This window comes from Aspergillus piperis, assembly GCF_003184755.1.
Source record: "Aspergillus piperis CBS 112811 unplaced genomic scaffold BO85scaffold_7, whole genome shotgun sequence".
In the NCBI taxonomy this organism is placed as follows: Eukaryota; Fungi; Ascomycota; class Eurotiomycetes; order Eurotiales; family Aspergillaceae; genus Aspergillus; species Aspergillus piperis.
Genome location: NW_020291597.1, coordinates 161143 through 177599, shown reverse-complemented (window position 1 = coordinate 177599; position 16457 = coordinate 161143). Strand labels below are relative to the sequence as shown.

At 53.2% G+C, this 16457-nt stretch overlaps 6 protein-coding genes across 6 annotated transcripts; 3 read left to right on the top strand and 3 right to left on the bottom strand.

Annotated features, from left to right (window-relative positions):
• Positions 1-33: 33 nt before the first annotated feature.
• Positions 34-2271, top strand: BO85DRAFT_395266 (uncharacterized protein). The gene is made up of 2 exons (XM_025656953.1): positions 34-1161; positions 1250-2271. Exons 1-2 carry the CDS (start codon positions 440-442, stop codon positions 1821-1823), a joined length of 1296 nt encoding a protein of 431 aa, XP_025516236.1. The 5' UTR covers positions 34-439; the 3' UTR covers positions 1824-2271.
• A 1035-nt stretch (positions 2272-3306) lies between these two features.
• Positions 3307-6757, bottom strand: tif32 (putative eukaryotic translation initiation factor 3 subunit EifCa; the record flags this gene model as incomplete). The annotated part of the gene is made up of 4 exons (XM_025655931.1): positions 3307-3832; positions 3910-6284; positions 6366-6590; positions 6716-6757. The coding sequence occupies 4 exons, from the start codon at positions 6755-6757 to the stop codon at positions 3307-3309; spliced, it is 3168 nt and encodes a 1055-aa protein (XP_025516235.1).
• A 2033-nt stretch (positions 6758-8790) lies between these two features.
• Positions 8791-9213, top strand: BO85DRAFT_487050 (guanine nucleotide-binding protein subunit gamma; the record flags this gene model as incomplete). Its single annotated transcript, XM_025663428.1, has 3 exons — positions 8791-8942; positions 9022-9079; positions 9151-9213. 3 exons carry the CDS (start codon positions 8791-8793, stop codon positions 9211-9213), a joined length of 273 nt encoding a protein of 90 aa, XP_025516234.1.
• Positions 9214-9995: 782 nt separating this feature from the next.
• On the top strand, positions 9996-11169 carry BO85DRAFT_448369 (SelT/SelW/SelH family protein). Its single transcript, XM_025659921.1, has 3 exons — positions 9996-10355; positions 10479-10749; positions 10861-11169. The coding sequence occupies exons 1-3, from the start codon at positions 10209-10211 to the stop codon at positions 11070-11072; spliced, it is 630 nt and encodes a 209-aa protein (XP_025516233.1). The 5' UTR covers positions 9996-10208; the 3' UTR covers positions 11073-11169.
• A 76-nt stretch (positions 11170-11245) lies between these two features.
• On the bottom strand, positions 11246-14953 carry pdeB (3',5'-cyclic-nucleotide phosphodiesterase PDE2). The gene is made up of 2 exons (XM_025655101.1): positions 13685-14953; positions 11246-13619 (listed from the first exon to the last, which is right to left on the bottom strand). Exons 1-2 carry the CDS (start codon positions 14718-14720, stop codon positions 11632-11634), a joined length of 3024 nt encoding a protein of 1007 aa, XP_025516232.1. The 5' UTR covers positions 14721-14953; the 3' UTR covers positions 11246-11631.
• BO85DRAFT_271740 (uncharacterized protein) lies at positions 14858-15446 on the bottom strand. The gene has a single exon (XM_025655100.1). The coding sequence runs from the start codon at positions 15303-15305 to the stop codon at positions 14994-14996; it is 312 nt and encodes a 103-aa protein (XP_025516231.1). The 5' UTR covers positions 15306-15446; the 3' UTR covers positions 14858-14993.
• Between the last annotated feature and the right edge of the window lie 1011 nt (positions 15447-16457).

The following is a 16457-nucleotide window of genomic DNA, read 5'->3' as shown; positions in this document are numbered from 1 at the left end:
CGGGCTTCTTTCTCCCTCTCCTTCTGTGCCCCCCTCATTAGTTAGATTATTATTATTGTTCCTCTCTCCTTCTCTCTCTCTCTCTTTCTCTCCCCGGCTCATTCTCTAATTTATTTCGACTCTTTCGTTCTCGGGATAGCCGGTCTCGACTTCTTCGTTCCTTTACTCTTTTCCCTCTTTCCCTCCCGTCCTTTACAACTGGCTGCGTGGAAAAGCATCCTGGTGATGCGGTCGGCGATCCACCATTGACTTCCGTTCCCCTGTTCGTTATTTACTTCGCGGCAGCCACTTACGATTTGCAAAGAATCTCCAACAAACAACCCCTGTTTCCCTTGTTTAGACCGTCGAGGTTCCCACGTCAAACTATCACCTTGACCCTTCCACGCCTACACCGCATCCTCGTCTTTTTTCTCTCTTCCCCTCCTTTAAATCCTGCAACATGCCGTCCATCCCACCTCCCCTGACTATATCTCACCGCCATACTCGGAGTCGCTCCTCCAACATCGACATCGACCCCATTTCTCCTGGTACCTACGCTCCCAACGGCTTTTCCTACCGGTCGCCTCGGTCGCCTCATACGCCTCGTTCATCCATCCCCTCTTCTCCGGTGGACGTCCGCCCTCACCATACTCAATCATTCAATGGCTCCCATAGAATGTCGGGCGATTTCGGCGGTGCTGCCAACGAAGGCGGCGGACTAGGAAATTTGGCCGATGAGCTCGCGGATGCATGGGAGGAGGAAGAAGGTGGTTACGGATACACGTCGGGCCAGGATGCCGGGGGCCCTGACGCACAGTATGTGGATCGCAGTGACGATGAAGATGCATACCACCGCATGGGCACTGGGGCCCGCACACCCTCATCGGGCTACTCGTCGGAACGGAATTCTTCTCTGCAGCCTCCGAAGCCCAAGACCCGTAATGGTGCCCATCGACACCGGCGGCACGAGTCGCAATATGATGGCTCCGATTATGGAAACGATTCGGATTTCGAGGAAGCGGATATGCCGCCTAGCCTAGAGATGCAGATGGCGGAGATCGAAAGTCTGGCTCGTCGCGGACTAGAGAACAATGGCAGTGAGAATGACTTTGTGATTCAACGGGCGGTGGAAGCTCTCCGGGATCTTGGCGGGCAAAGTGGGATTGAAAACAATGCCATGAGGTAGGTGGATCTGTTGTTGTCTGTGACTTGGCAGAGTGTCTTGGTCTGCTCGGAATAATGACTGGCTAACACAACTTTCGAAATCTAGACTCATCACTGCACACTCGTCCATCACCTCACATCTTACCCATCAGACGCGGGCACTTCAGACCCTCACCCACCCTCTCCTTTTCTCGCCATTCCCGCTCCTTTCCTCAGATGCTATAGATGCGCTCATTCCTCTCATCGACGAAGAACTCCTGCCTAACCTCCCGTATCCTTTCCCGGAACAGCCACGTCACTCCTCAAGACCCACTACCCCCTCCCAGTCACCGGCCCTGAACCCTCTTGTCTCCCTGCAGACCCTTGTGTCGCAGACATCCGACATCACCCTGTCGCTCCGGGGCCTGAGCGATACGTTGTATGAGTCGCGCCAGCTTACGTCGACGGCATCGCGACGACTCCGGTCTGCTCGCGAACTTGTAGCCGACCTCCGCCGTGAGGAAGAAGGCGTCGAGGAGGGGACCCGGTGGATCGAACGAGGCGACTGGGACCGCCGACTCCGGGATCGCGAAGCCGGCCGTGTCTGCGGAGACGTAGTCAGTGGCTTCGAGGCGGTGTGCGGTGAATGGCGAGAGAAGCTCTTCGGGGCAGCCGCTGGAGCCGAAGTGGCTGCTGCTTGAGATGATGACTATTTCCTAAAGGTAAAGGGGGAGGGATAATGGATATAGACAAAGGACGGATGCTACCAGTTTCTTCTTCTTCTCACGGGATAAATTTCTTTTCTGTCTTCTCTTTTTTTGCCCTTGACATCCCAGACATATTGTCTCGAGTACTACTTACTGCCAGAGATAGCGGCCATACCCCCTTTTGCAAATTTCCTTTCTAGTATATAGATTATTCATCTGGGTTCGTCCATCCATCTATCTGTTTATTTTCATCCACCTACATATTCCACAATTGCTATGCATTCATTCATTCCACCAGATCCAAGCCAAGTATGACCTCGTTCAGTTTGTCCTGTCAGAATATCTCCCCGATATCCACATATCCATGACCCACACATCCAAACCTCCAACTCCGACACCATAGAAGTACATACATACATTCAATGCATAGACTACTTTCCTGGTATATTACTCAACGCAAACTATCAAGTCCAACTAGATCCCACAATAATTGATCCCTCAATACTCTATCTACACTTTCCCCCTTTTTCATAACCTATTTGACAATAGGCACTAGTAGTACTTACTCAATGTAAACGAAATTCTAACCCTAGCCTAACGAGTGAGTCCGTGAGAAAATCTTGTCACAGGTACAGTTTCACCAAGCGTATGGGGTCTGTTTCAGGTATTTATTGTATTGGTGACAAAGACAGATACCAGGGTACTTACTTACTTAGTAGGTAGCAATACCTTCCCTATCTACTTGCTCACTCACCTTTCATAGAAGGAAAGAAGTCTGTCTGGTGTGCATGCAACCAGTCGGTCATATCGAATGAGGAAGAAGGAGGAAAGGAAGACAGATTGTTTAGGGTCCTTTTTTTAGGGTGGGGGGTGACTTGAAACAAGTGATATCGGTGGTTTCATGCCGAATATACTCTTATCTATCTACTTAAGTGTTAAGTGATGTCTACAACTCAGGTATAAAGTGAAGGAACGAAAGAAAATACTATGCATTTGGTAAAAAAAACCATGAGATCGGGTAATGTAAGAAAAAATCAATCAATCAATTGACATGGCATGCCCAGAAAAAGAAAAATTAGATCAAGCAGTTGGCGGTTTGGGGGGAGGCAAAGAGCTTTAACTACAACCTCATGGTGTGAAGAACCCCCGATATCTATCTCTCTCTCTCTCACCTCGCAAAGGTTCATACCTCATCAACTAAAAGAACTAAAAGACGTAGTAGGAACAGTATGGAGGTAGAAAAAAAAAAGAAGAATCGTACCGGGTTTGAGGCTAAGGAAGGAGGACAAAAAAGGTACTATGCGAACATGAAGATGGGGAGGCGGGGCGGAAAAGTGTTTGTAGGTGGATGAGAGTTGTGTGTTTATACAACACAAGGATGAAAGAGAGAGAGAAAAAAGAGAAAAGAGGAAGGTTGACTCATATCAGACGCCCTTTCATCAAACATCCAAAGAACTTTTTCATGTCATCATGCGATTTACTGGCCACCCTGCTGCTGCTTCCATCTGGGAACCCACTTGCCAGCGGCAGGCTTGGACTCCTCGGTCTTGTCGGAGCTGGAGCCGGGGGTCTGCGTGCGGGAGGGGGGCTGGGAAGAGCCGGCCTCACGCATGGCACGGGGAACGTAGCGCTCCGTGGAAGGAGCAGGAGCAGCACGCTCAGGAGCAGCAGGGGTAGCACTGGCACCCGAGCGCAGGTGAGGAGGCACGTAGCCTCTGCGCACGGGAGCGGGCTCCTCGCGGGCAGGCTCGGGAGCAGCACGCTCAGGAGCAGCAGCAGGAGCGCCACCAGCAGCCTCCTTGGCAGCCTGGCGCTCTCTCCAGCTGGGACCACCACCAGTGCGAGGAGCCAGGTTGAGACGAGGGGCAATGCGTTCCGTAGGAGCAGCACGCTCAGGAGCCGGCGCAGCCTCGCGCTCAGCACCACCGGTCCGGCGAGCGGCACGGCGAGCTTCGGCTTCCTCTTCACGCTGCTTCTGCTTGATAGCAATTTCATCGAGTCTCCTGTAAGGCGGGTTAGCAATTAGTGGTCTTTGACGAATTGGGCGACCGGGGGGGGGTTCCAATTGGGGGATACTGACTTTCTCTCTTCCTCACGCTTGGCCTTCTCCTCAGCGAGGACACGGCGGCGCTCCTCCTCCTTGGCGGTTCTCTCCTCCTCCTCGCGACGGATGCGCTCCTCCTCTTCCTTGCGGCGGCGCTCTTCCTCCTCACGCTCGGCGCGCTCACGGCGTCTGCGCTCCTGGACCTCCTTGATACGCTGCTTCTTCTTGGCCTCGAAGTCGCGCTCAGCGGCCTTGCGGCGCTTCTCGAACTCCTCGTGGCGCTTCTCGGACACCTCCTTGCGGAAGCTGTTGAACTGGGGCACCAGGCGGCTAAGACGGTGCTTGAGGGCAACGGCCTCCTTGTGCTTGTCCTCGGCCTCCTTGAGAGCCTCGGCCTTGGTGGTCTCGTAGATCTCCATGTCGCGCTGCTTCTGCTTCTCGTAGTCCTCGGGGATGTGCTTCAGTTCCTCACGACGGAAGGCACGCTCCAGGTGGTCAATGCGCTTGGCGGTGGTGCGGATGCGGTCGTTGAGCTCGTTCTTCTCCTTCTCCAGCTGAGCCAGCTTCATGGCACGGAGGCGGTTGGCATCGAGCTCGTTCAGGTCAAGCTCGCTGATGTCAATGCCCTTGACGCCAGTCTTGAGCTCCTCCAGCTGCTTCTTCAGCTCCTGCTGGCGGATGCGGTCCTGCTCATCCTTGATGCGCTTCTTCTCACGCTCGCGGTGCTCATCCAACAGACGCTGCTTCTCGGCTTCCTGCAGCTGCTGGGTGCGGATGCGCTTGCGAGTCTCCTCCTCGCGCTGCTTGCGCTGCAGAGCATCGGTGGCGGCCTCCTTCTTCTTCTCGATGATGACGCGGCGAGCCAGAGTCTCCTCGTGCTCCTTGGCGGCACCAGCCTCGGCGCGGGCAAGGGCGGCACGCTTGGCCTGCAGGCGGGCCTCGTTGTACGAGGGGTCGACGTACATGCAGGTCACATGCAGGGTCTTGGCCAGGCGAGTGAGCTGCAGGCGGGCAATCTCAGCGGGGGTGTTCTGCAGGCGCTGGACGGAGCCAACCTCGCTCTCGGCGGAGCCAGCGGCGCTGCCGGGGTGCAGAGCCTTGGCGGAGGAGAAGACGTCGGTGTCGAAGGTGAGGACACCAGAGATGTGGTCGACACGGATGGCGAGGTCGCCCTTCTTGCAGCCGTTCATGATGAACTTCTCGATCATGGAGGGAGTGATCTGGAAGGGGTCGGGGAACTGAGCCAGCTCGTAGACGAACTTGAGCTCGACGGACTCGTAGACCTGAGACAGCTGCTGGAAGAGACGGGTCAGGATGACCTGCTGCAGAGGCAGGACGTACTTCTCCATCTCGGGGTCGGCACCGATCTGCTTGAGGATGGGGGTGATCTTCTTGCAGATGGACAGGGGGTGGAAGTCCACCTCGAGGATGTTGTAGAGGTCACGGATCTCGGGGCGGGCGCGCTTGAGCAGGCCCTTGTTGAGGGCATCCTTGAACAGCACCGCACGAGTGGGGGGAGAGGCCATGCCCAACAGGTTGGTGAGACGGGTATTCTTGTTCTTGCGGACCTCATCCACATCGACCAGGGCACCGCGGGAGCGGGAAGTGCTGATGACGGGGATGGAAAGGGCGGACAGCAGGACGAAGGAGGCGGCCTTGGTCATGTCGGCCTCGGTGACGGAGGGGTTCTCCTTCTTGGTACCCTGGCCAGCAGCCAGCGTGGCGGCGGACTGGCGGAGAAGGTTGTAGTAACGGCTGAAGGCCGCGGCGTGGAAGAGGTAGTTCTCGCTGACCAGGAAGATACGGGCCAGCTTCTCGTAGTAGTTGGCCATCATGACGTTCTTGGCGGGGCGCTTGCTGAGGCTGAGAAGGGTGTGGATGTCCTCAATGCTGCGGAAGGCCTCCTGCCACAGCTCCAGCTCGACGGCAACGTTCAGCTGCTGGAAACGGGTGTCCAAGTGGCGCTGGAGGGTATCCGGGTCGCTGAGATTGATGGCGTGCATCTGAGCGGAGTACTTGGCGGCATTCTGGACGTGGTTACGGAGCAGCTCGCACAGACGGCGGAACTCAGTCTTGCGGGTGTACTTGAGACAGAACTGGAAGGCCTGCAGGGCGGTGGTCTGGTACATAACCTCAAGGCGGGCATTGTTCTTGAGGATTTCGAGCACGGTGCGGTAGGTCTCCCAGAGGAACTTGAGCCAAGGAGTGACAACAGCACGGTCCGTGCGGTCGCGGGACTGCTCACCGGAGACGGTGGCGAGCAGGATGGTCTCGGGGGTCTCGATGGCTTCCAGATCCTCGACGTTGGAGGAAGGGGCGGCGGACTCGAGAGAAGACTGGATCTCATCGGCCTTGGCCTGAGCCTCGGTGACCTTCTTCTCGGCGAGTTCGATGAACTTCTTGAGAACAACCTATACCGGTGAAGGGTTAGATACTGCGGTTGGGGGAGGGATGTAGTGTATGAAAGGGGGAATAAAAAAAAATTCTCCTACCTCGATCGTTCCGACGTTGGTGTTCTGGGCGATGTTCTTGTACTGGTAGAGACCATCCTTGGCGGCCTTGCCCTTGCGAAGATCGACACAGAGCTCGACGAAGAGGAGCATCACCGGCTCCAGAGAGGCGATGGGGCTGCTGCGCGTCCGCTTGGAGGTGACATGTTCGTGAAGGACGTTGAGGGCGGCGGGGGCCTGACCCACGGCGATGAGTTCCTGAGCCCTCTGCGGACAAGATACCGGTCAGCATGAATTTTTCCATCACCACATGTTTCCTTTGCCATCCCACGACATAACATTCCGACAATATAATCGAATAGTATTCGGGACAAGTAACCGGACTGGCGTACCTTGAGGACATTTTCAGGCTTGATGTGAGGCGGAGGCGGCATGGTGGGCGACGATAGCGGCTGGGATAAGCGATCACAATATGGTGGATGAAGACGACGATGCTATCCTTCGACTGGGAGAAGGTCGAAAGGGAAGAAAAGGCACGTCGGATCGCACAACGACAGGCGGGCAGCAGGGAGTCGAGGGCGTAAGGAGGAGCCTGAAGATAGAAAGGCTGCCACGCGACGGTCGGCGAGAAAGACCCAGACAAGAGAACGTCAGGCAGTCAATCTTGTTGAGAAAGACAGACAAGGGCAACTCTCTCTCTCTTCTCGCTCTCTGACTCTCTCGTTGTGCGAACCGCGAAAATTCCGGCCGCCGGCGTTCCCACTTTGGGTTAAGCGATGCGGGTCACGTGTTTATCCCCGTGTTTATGGCTGTGGATTGCAGGGAATTGTCCCCATGGGAATGATTTATGGTACATTATAATTATTTCTTTCTTATCCATTCATTCCATTGAAGACATACCTTTTTTCTGCCATTATTTCCCCATATTCTGAGAGTTGGCTGTTCTGCTTCTCAGCCAACTTCTCGGGGAGCCATTCTCCATTCCTTCCTCCTCTCTCGGGTGGATTGTGTTTGGCCCGTTTGAGACGAGATGATCACTTGCAGTGAAGTAAGAACATGTTGTCATGAACGCGTCCAAGCTTCTGAACTATGGACTAGTGTGTCTAGATGGAAAATAAAATATACGATTGACAGGGTTGCGACAGCAAACAAGAGTGTTGTTGCTGCTGTTGCTGATGATGAAGGGGGCGGGAGTACTCAGTATAATTGGTAGGTAGCTAGTATGGGGGGGAAAGACGGAGGAGAGAGGGCAACAGTGCTCAGGGATGAACTGATTGGATAGGATGGGGATCAAGCAGTGATCCATCCACGTGAGGCTGATGAGCCTCCTCCAGAAATAATCAATGCTACAACAAACAATTCAATTCATGGACTATATCTATAATAAGAATTAGAATAGCAAAAAAGAGGCTTCTGCATGAGGGAGGGTACAACCTGACGCAAAACGGAAAAACGCCTGCTAGACAGCCTTTTTTTGTGCTGACTGCATCCGAGCTATCCAGTCGAACTAAATCGACTAAACTGAACTAGTTAAGTTCACCAACTCCTCTCCTCTCTCTCAGGGGGAGGGAAAGAAGAATTATGGATTCCAGTGGGAAATGAACGGATTGCCCCTGCGACTCACAGACCACCTCTTCTCTCTCTTCTCTCTCTCTCTCTCCCCGATTATACTGCTACTACCAGTAATTCTGCTAACTAAACTCAACTAATACCAAGACTAAAGTTCCCATTTTCCCTCTCTATTTCCCTCCCTCCTCTTCCCCCCTCTTTTTTTCCCTTTTTTCCCTTTTTCCTCCTCTGGTCCAGCAGTAGTCGTTCGCTTTCCTTTCTGCCCAGCAAATCCTCCTGGTTCTTCCTGCTCTCCCTAATTCTATTCTTCTTCTTCCTCGTCTTCTTTTTACTCCTTCGTCTGATTCCTACTCACGTTCAATATATCGTGAAGTCGAGTTCAGCCTCTCCTCCTCCCCCCTCCCCCCTTCCATTCATTCTTTAGAAATCAATTCCTCGGAGGAAACCCCCCTCTTTCTCTCTTCTTCCCCCGGTCGCTGTTCCCACTTACATTCCCTCTTCCCTCCCTCCCTCATAATCGTCTCCATCCTCTCCCCCCCAAAGTTCCTCCTCCTCCCACCTCTTCCTCCCTCCCTTTTCGCGTCCGCCCGCCGTTCCCGCCCGGCTTTGCTTTTCCCCTTACTTTCCTGCCGGCTCGACGCGCAAAAAAAAGAACCTTAAGCTTGAGCCGCCCGACCGATCCTGCTGAATCCACCAACTTCCATCCAACACATCACATTGCTTTCTCTCCACCTCCACCTCCAGGCACATCCACCCCCAACGTCTCTTCCACTTCCGCTGCGACTGCTGCTGCTACTGCCGCCGCCGCCCGATCTCATCGTCGCGCTTACGTCTCCAACTTAATTCGATTAACTTCCCGGGTTTCGCACGTTTCGTCCCCGCTCCAACCGTCGTCAAAATGCCTGCCTACGAGCTCCGATCGGGTGGTGATGTCAAGAACAAGAAGCAGAGTGTGGCCGATCTCAAGTACCGTCGTTTGACCGAGCTCAATGCTCGCTTGAAGGAGGACCTCGACCGGCCTCGTGTCAAGGTGTCCGAGGCTGCTCTGTCGTAAGTTTCCCCGGCTGGCGTGCTCCGCCCCCCTCGTCCAGCCACCGCGTGATACTTACCCCATCGCGTTTTTATCCAGGTTGATCAACTACTGCAACAACACGCGCGATTTCATGGTACCATCCGTATGGGGTCAGGTATGCGACATTCTTTCTCCACTTGCTTCTGGTTGTGCAGCAATGACAGCGGGTTACTGACGGTCGCGCAGGTCGACAAGCGTGAGGACCCATACGCCCCTCAGCAGCAGGGAGGATGCTGCACGGTCATGTAATGGTCTCATGACATTTCCACGTCTTTTGATTCGGACGGACTGAGGGTCGCCGTCAGTCCGTCGGCGCTTTTATATCCCCTCTTGCGATGACAATTACTTTTTCTCACCACTTCTTTTTTTAACTTCTCAACCCTTTCTTTTTCTTTCTACATCTAATTCTCTGTCACCATACCTTGGACCTATGGACAGCCCATCCGCCTTGTTGCTCCGAACGGTGAGCATTGTCAGCGACAAAAAGAAAAGAGAGACCACGGAGAAGCGGATGCGAGGCTCTGGCCCTCGAGGGAGCGCGCTGGACCTGCATGAACTGGGAGGGACTGAGCGGTCGCACCATTGGACCAGTTCATGATCTGATTTCCACCTTGAAACGCGACACACGGCTCCCCGCGGGCTTCCAGTTGCACCTCTTTTTTTCTCTTTATTTTCTCATTTTGTGTTGGGCGTGAGAGTGTGCTCGACAGGAGTCATTTCCCTTCTAGTGATTTTATTGGACATCTTTCCTTTGTGTTAGCAGTGATATTGGAAACGGGATGGGGAAAACAAAATCGGACGCCCGGTTTGTAGTATAGATGGGCTAGTTAATATAGTTGAAGCAACTGCTCATACCTACACAGTATTTCAGATAAGCAGCGAAGTAAAGAAAAGGCAGATCACAGAATGGATCATATGCAACGACCCGGACTTCGGAGAATTCTTTTCTAAGATTAATTGACACCTGCACTGGCCGTACATAAGACACAGTTAGGTTAATTCTATACTAGTTAATAGTTAACAATAGCAAAGTCAGTTATCAACTTAAGTAACTAACAATTAGTTAAACCCACCAACCCCTAACCCACCCGCTGACATCATCCAATCATCCCCTCCAACTTAGCTAACTAAGTACTAACTTAACTACTCTTCACACAATTACTTACCCGTTCCTCTTCACCACCATCAATCACCTAACCTCACCACCAAAGATAAATAACGAAATATAGAAGCAAAAAAGAAAAATGACCTCCCCTCTCCCACCCCTCACCCAACCCACATCCACATCCACAACCAAACCCAAGGAAACAACAAACAACATGCACAACCACCTCCCCCGCATCACCATCAAATACTGCACTCAATGTAAATGGTTACTGCGCGCTGCATACGTAAGTCACCCCATACCCTCCTCCCCTAACTTCTATACACACATACATACATACATATACATATAAACTAAACCATTCAAACCCAAAACTAATATATTTATTTATTTAAATCTGGAAAAACAGTTCGCCCAAGAACTCCTCTCCACATTCAACACTCAGCTTGGCGAAGTAGCTCTCGTTCCTGCGACGGGGGGTGTGTTTACTGTTACGATGTATCATTCTTCTTCTTCTTCTTCTCCTACCTCTGCCTCTGCCTCTTCTACATCTACGGGTACAGCACAACAAGGTGAAGAGGTACCAGTAGCAGTGGCAGGAGCAGGTACTGGGGATGAGGAGGAGGATGATATCACCGAGATTATTCTCTGGGATAGGAAGACGAATGGGGGGTTTTCTGGTATGTTATGTATTATCCTTCTCTTCCATTTCTCTATTTCTTTATTCTTCTTCCTGGTGCATGGGTGTAGAGCTGCGATGGGATGATTTGCTAATTAGCTTGGCTTTGTAGAAGTCAAAGTGTTGAAAAGTCTGGTGAGAAATGTCGTCGATCCTAGTAGGAATTTGGGGCATACGGATCGGGCCTTGAGGGCTGCGAATGTGCCGGTGCAGAGTCAGGAAGAGGGTGAGATGAAGGTTGTGGGGAAGAGTGAGGAGCAGGGTTCTACTGCTGCTACTGCTGCTACTACGAAAGAAGGTGACAGGTGTGAGGAGTGTCAGTGATCATCTACTCAACAAATAGAATCATCATGTAAATGCAGACAAGCATATATGCTCAAGTCCATTTAAAAAGGAATAAACCCATACAAAATATCAAGTACAGTCCTGCCTGAGCCACCTCCAGAACGCCAGTCCACGCCCCGTCTCTAGTTGCCCCGTCCTGCCCGCCTCTGTATGGTGACAAATGAAAATGAAACGGTCAATGTGTAAAATGGATAATGTGAAGTGAAAGAAGAGAAAAAAGATCGGAAGAAGAAGAAAAAAAAAAAAAAGAAGAGTATCGAAGAAGTCAAGTGCCATGCCAGCTAGACCAGCGCAATGTCTGGCTGTGCATCATCGTCAAAAGCTCAGATATAGCTATATCCACCGAGCCGGTCGTCAAATCATGCAATTCCATCATAAAATCCAGAGTCGTCACCAGAATGTTTCCCATTCATATGTGCCCATGTAATCCCAACCCACGTTTTGCTCACTCGCGAAAATCCAACCCGCCAGGAACACCGTGAATCATCCCAAACGAGAAAACAAGAGAAAACTGAAATCCAATCAACTTTCCGGGCCATCACGTCTCCCCGCTCAGCTCGTGCTGATGCGAGTGATGTGTGCGCCGCTTCCAGAACGCCAACCGCAGTCGGCTTCGTCGCTTCGGCAGTTTGCGCGGTGGTGCGTGCTCCTTGGACCCGTGCTCGTCCCACCGGGGCCCACGCCCATCGTTTTTCATGCTTCCAGTCGTCGTCGTGGATTGTGCCGAGCTGCTCGTCCCATTCCCCACCGGCGACGTCACCTTGGCAGCATCGTAATTGTGCGGATCGGAGGCCCGGCGAGTGCTCGGGTATGCAGCGCTGACTTGTGGGTGGTTCGATGTGGCCGGTCGCGTGTACGCCCGGTCCCATTCGCCGTCACTCCGACTGATGCTTTCGCGGGGGAAGCCCTTGTCATCGCTGTCCACACTGAGGAAACTAGTGGCATTCGTAGACGGAGAGATCGGTGTCATGTTGTTGCTGTAGGTGCTGACGCTGTGCGTGCGAGTGCAACTGTTCCGCTGTGAATTCGAGGGCCCCGATGTGCGTCCCGACGACGCTGTATTCGCGTGCTGGCGTCGACCACTAGGCGGCCCATGTCGCGAGCTACTCGGTCTCCCTTCCACGGAGCTGTTACGAGCACTGGAGCGACCCGACGTGTCGCCGTTACCTGCAGCAGAGCCATTGGCAAACAGGACAGCCGCCAGAACGGTGGGGTCACTCGAAGCACGAATTGCGTCGGAGCAACCGTCCATATTGTCGCTCAGACGAGCAGAAGGCGTGTTGGCCTGCCCCTCAGGCATGACCCCAGAAGATCTGCGAGAGGCTGCCTCATCTGGCGAGGGCATCGAACACCCGGTGATGTCCATAGACGGGCCCGGCGTGTCCGGCGAAACAACGGGACTAATAGTGTTCTCATTATAGTCGCTGGGCGCATCGTCCGAGCCCAGCGGGGTAGGAGCGGTACCAAAGTAATCATCTGGGGTTGACCGCCGACTCGCAGGTTCACTGGTCGGAAGGGCTGGTTTGATGGGGGTTTTCGGACTATTGATGGCTAGCGGCGCGTGGAGGCCCCTCAAACTTGGGATGGGACTCTGAGTGCGGGGCGACACCAAGTCGTCCGGACGAAGATCAGTCTGCAGGGTTTGCCGATTCTTCTCCATGTCGGCGAGGAAATGCCATTTCGACTGGTTGCTGCGAATGTGCTCGACCGTAAACTTCAGGTCGGGCAGGATGTCAGACACGCCCTCGAACAGCGGCAAAGCGAAAATCGACATAAATCCAATCTGGCCGGTGGCGAGCTTGTAAATATTCCCTAATTCCGGTGGGCCGCCGAATAGTGCAGTCTCCATCCCAACCTCCTTCTCCATCTCGCCCTGATTGGCGAATTCCTCCTGCAGGATCTGGGTCCACTTCTCCGCAACATCCCACGGGCGCGCCACGTTACTGATATCAGCGCATTTGATCAGCAGCCCACACAGCAGTGTCTTATAAAGCTCCAAGTCTTGGGGCTTCCACCCATCCACAGTCCGGTTGTTTTCGTGGAACTTCTCCTGGAGCGACCCCAACCGTTCCATGAATTTCTGGTGCACTCCCATGTCCGTGGCGAGAATAGAGCTGATCAGAAGCTTGCGAAGTTGTCGATCCTTGAATGCGGTCGGCCAGTAACGACGCAGGATCTGGGAGAAGGCAGCACAGTGGAATGCCTCCAAGACTGAATTGTCGTTGTATAGCTGTGCCAGCGGGGCATTCAGTTTGACCAGGAAGAAGTTGTTCACGCCCGGATGGCCGACGTCGTGGCCAATGGCGGAGATCAAAAGGGTAAGGGTATCGAACGGAGTGAGGAGGGATGCGATCGGACATTTGTCGCCGACCGTCGGGCTATTAGGCCCGTAGGGGGGAAGAGCGCCGATGTGCAACAGGAAGCAGAAGACCGATTGCAACACATCGATTGCGTGTCGGAAGTTATGGTAAAGAACGAAGGAATTATATGAGGCGCGACAGGCGAGAAGAAACGTGCGAAGTTCACCTAGGAAAGGGAGTCCCGTCGTCAGTTGACCTACACTAACCCAATTTATGCGGCAATTTACTTACCTGGTGTCAGCTGCCACTGCTCCAGTTCCGGGTATTGCAGAGCATGCTGCAGCATTTCAAATGCAGCCAAGACCAATTCGTCGTCCGAAAACTCATGGGCGGTAAAACCCCATTGTGCAATGTGTTCTCTTACGAAATCCGCGCGGTCCGGACGAACGTCCAGTTCCCGGTCCTGGAACTCCTCGATAACCTCTTCGGGATTGCAGATGCCTCGCATGAGCTTGGAGACCATGGCTTCTCGAAGATACGCATAGGGTTGCTCGTCATTGACGCCCACCCACGAGTGTTTCCGCAGTTTCTTTCGGGAGAGGAAGCGCGACTGTTCCCGGAGAGCCGTTTTACGAGTCCGGTACGCCTGGACAACCAGAGCTTGAGCTCTACAGCTATCCAACGGGGTTACTAACACGTCCACGGCACCAGCATCCAGGCACTTGGAGATATGCTGAGGATCAGGGAAAGACGGAATACGGGGTTGGTCGGCCGGGGAGGCGCTAGTGGGGTCGGCGAAGGGAGGGCGCAGAACAGCGACCGGAACGATCACGTTGGGGCCATCCTGAACTTGGATGTCCGCGGACAAGCCTGACAGCAACTTCAGGTCGTACGCCCCTTCCCACTGTGAGGTGAATGTAAAACCGCGACGCAGGGACGCCGGCGACGGAGGCGATACATCGGGCCACGAACCGCGGCTCGCTCGGCGGCGCTGCAGAGCGGCCTCCTCGCCGTGTATATCAATGTCGAAGAAAACGAAGATAGGTGTGCAGCGACTCTGAGCCCCGTCGCTTATCTCTGCTAACTTGTTTGCGATAGCGGTGCCGACCTGACAGAGATAGATGCGTTTACAAACTCCTAACAGAACTTGAACGTCGGCCGACAACGATTCCGGTTCCTCGATTGTTCCCGAATCCGACTCCGCGCCTGCCGGTGCTTCCGGAGTACCTTGATACACCCAGCGTTCTGATCGGACACGGTGGTCGATATAAATTGCAGAGCATTCGATGCCATCCATGGTGTCGGTTGGATTTGAAACGCCCATCATCTAGGGGGGGGGGCTCCACTCCGGAATGTCAAGTCTCAGGACAATAACAGATGTGAGAGGAGAATATATAGCAGCCTAGCCGGTCCGAACTCGGGTTCATATGGTTGATGGATATAGTAGTACAGGTGGTGTGGAAGGGTCGGGAAATCTCAAGGGAGGAACGAACGGCCGGTACACGGTACAAAGAGGAGCGAAGGAGCGTTGAGAAAGTCGAAGTGAAAAAGGAGAGACTTGCGATCGGTGACGTTATACAGTTGGGTTCTAAATTGGTTTCTAGACTGGGTCAGCGAGGGTCAGAGACTGGACGCAACGGTCTGCAGAATATGCGAGCGCCAACAGGAGCAGGCGACAAAAAGAGAAAGAAGAGTGTGCAGCGACCAGCGAAGCAGATGAGCGACGGCGACAAGCCGCCGTCGAGGGGGGTGCGCGCAGTTGAACAATGAGTTTGTTGGCCGCAGCTGTCCAGCAGGAGAATGAGCGATAATCCTTCGACCCTGTGGGGGGGGGGAGAGGAATGATGGTAACGTGCAGGACCAGCCAAAACCCATTCTGAGACAACCGGGTTCTTTTGCACCGGCACCGCATGCACGCCTCCAGACGGCGGTTGGCTGCGATCGCCACACCTGCATACACAGGCAGTTGCCCACGCAAACACACAGGATTGTTTCACTCACAGGTGTGGAAGAGAGGTCGACAGAGGTAAGAAGGAAATTTAAAAGGCGAAGAGAATGGTAGGAATTCGGTCAATGGTGAGAGAGGTGGGAGTGGTAGTAGTGGTGGTGGTGTGTAGTGGTGAAGGTGGTTGTGGTGGTGGTGTGTAGTCAGTTCGTCACCCACGGGGGGGAGGAAGATGGCGCCCGAGTGAAATCAACCCAACGGGGGAAGACAGAGAGATCGCGACACATGCGAGAATTCGGCTAGATGAAAGCGACGAAATTCGCGACCCAGAGAGAACCAAAGACTTAGGGCGTCATGGTGGGCCACCGTGAAGACCAGACGGAGAAAAGATGACACGAGACTTTTGAGGAAAGAAGAAGGGTGGAGAGGGAAAAGAAGATCGATCGGGAGGAGAGGGCGAAGGGGCCGCACGGGTGGGCGAAGGTTGGCTTGGGTGGATGGTTCGACCGGGTCGGGTCTGGGCTGGGATGTGGGTTGTGGCAGAGTAGTAAAAAAAAAAAAAAAAAAAAAAAAAAAAAAAAAAAAAGAATAAAAGACGATGGATTAGGTAAAATGTGAACAAAAAAAAGGGTAAAAATAAGTGATAAATATATAAAATAAAATAAGAAATATTTTAAGGGATCTGTAATTTTTAATCCCCAGTGAACCACTTCTCGGAAATCGAGGGAGGGGGGGGAAGGAGAAAAACGGGGAATAAAATATGAAATCAGTAGATCGTGGTGGTGGTGGTCGTGGGGAAATCAAGGGGAAAAGGGACCCAAGGGTCAGAGAGTGAGAGAGTTGGAGATAAGAGAGGATGTCAAGAGAGGAGACACGGATGATGTCAAAGGAACAGTGGATGGAGTGGAAAGCTTTTTTTGAGTTATGTAAGAAAGAATTTAGAAATGATAAGAAAAGGGTGAAAAGAAAAGAGAGAGAGAGAGGGAGGGAGAAAGAGAGACAAGAGAAAGAAGGAGAGAATGAGAGAATGACCGGGGTGGTAAGTCGGTGGTGGTGGTGGTGCTGGTGGTGAGGAACCGAGCAGGAAGGAAAGAAGACCGAGAGGGGGAAGAGAAAGAA

Excerpts from the sequence above, each read along its gene's own strand:
- BO85DRAFT_395266 (XM_025656953.1), top strand. The coding sequence starts at position 440 with ATGCCGTCCATCCCACCTCCCCTGACTATATCTCACCGCCATACTCGG. Across the intron at positions 1,162-1,249 it reads ATTGAAAACAATGCCATGAG|ACTCATCACTGCACACTCGT; the intron begins GTAGGTGGATCT and ends TTCGAAATCTAG.
- BO85DRAFT_448369 (XM_025659921.1), top strand. The coding sequence starts at position 10,209 with ATGACCTCCCCTCTCCCACCCCTCACCCAACCCACATCCACATCCACA. Across the intron at positions 10,356-10,478 it reads GGTTACTGCGCGCTGCATAC|TTCGCCCAAGAACTCCTCTC; the intron begins GTAAGTCACCCC and ends CTGGAAAAACAG. Across the intron at positions 10,750-10,860 it reads GACGAATGGGGGGTTTTCTG|AAGTCAAAGTGTTGAAAAGT; the intron begins GTATGTTATGTA and ends TTGGCTTTGTAG.
- pdeB (XM_025655101.1), bottom strand. The coding sequence starts at position 14,720 with ATGATGGGCGTTTCAAATCCAACCGACACCATGGATGGCATCGAATGC. Across the intron at positions 13,620-13,684 it reads GCAGTGGCAGCTGACACCAG|GTGAACTTCGCACGTTTCTT; the intron begins GTAAGTAAATTG and ends TCCCTTTCCTAG.
- BO85DRAFT_271740 (XM_025655100.1), bottom strand. The coding sequence starts at position 15,305 with ATGCGGTGCCGGTGCAAAAGAACCCGGTTGTCTCAGAATGGGTTTTGG.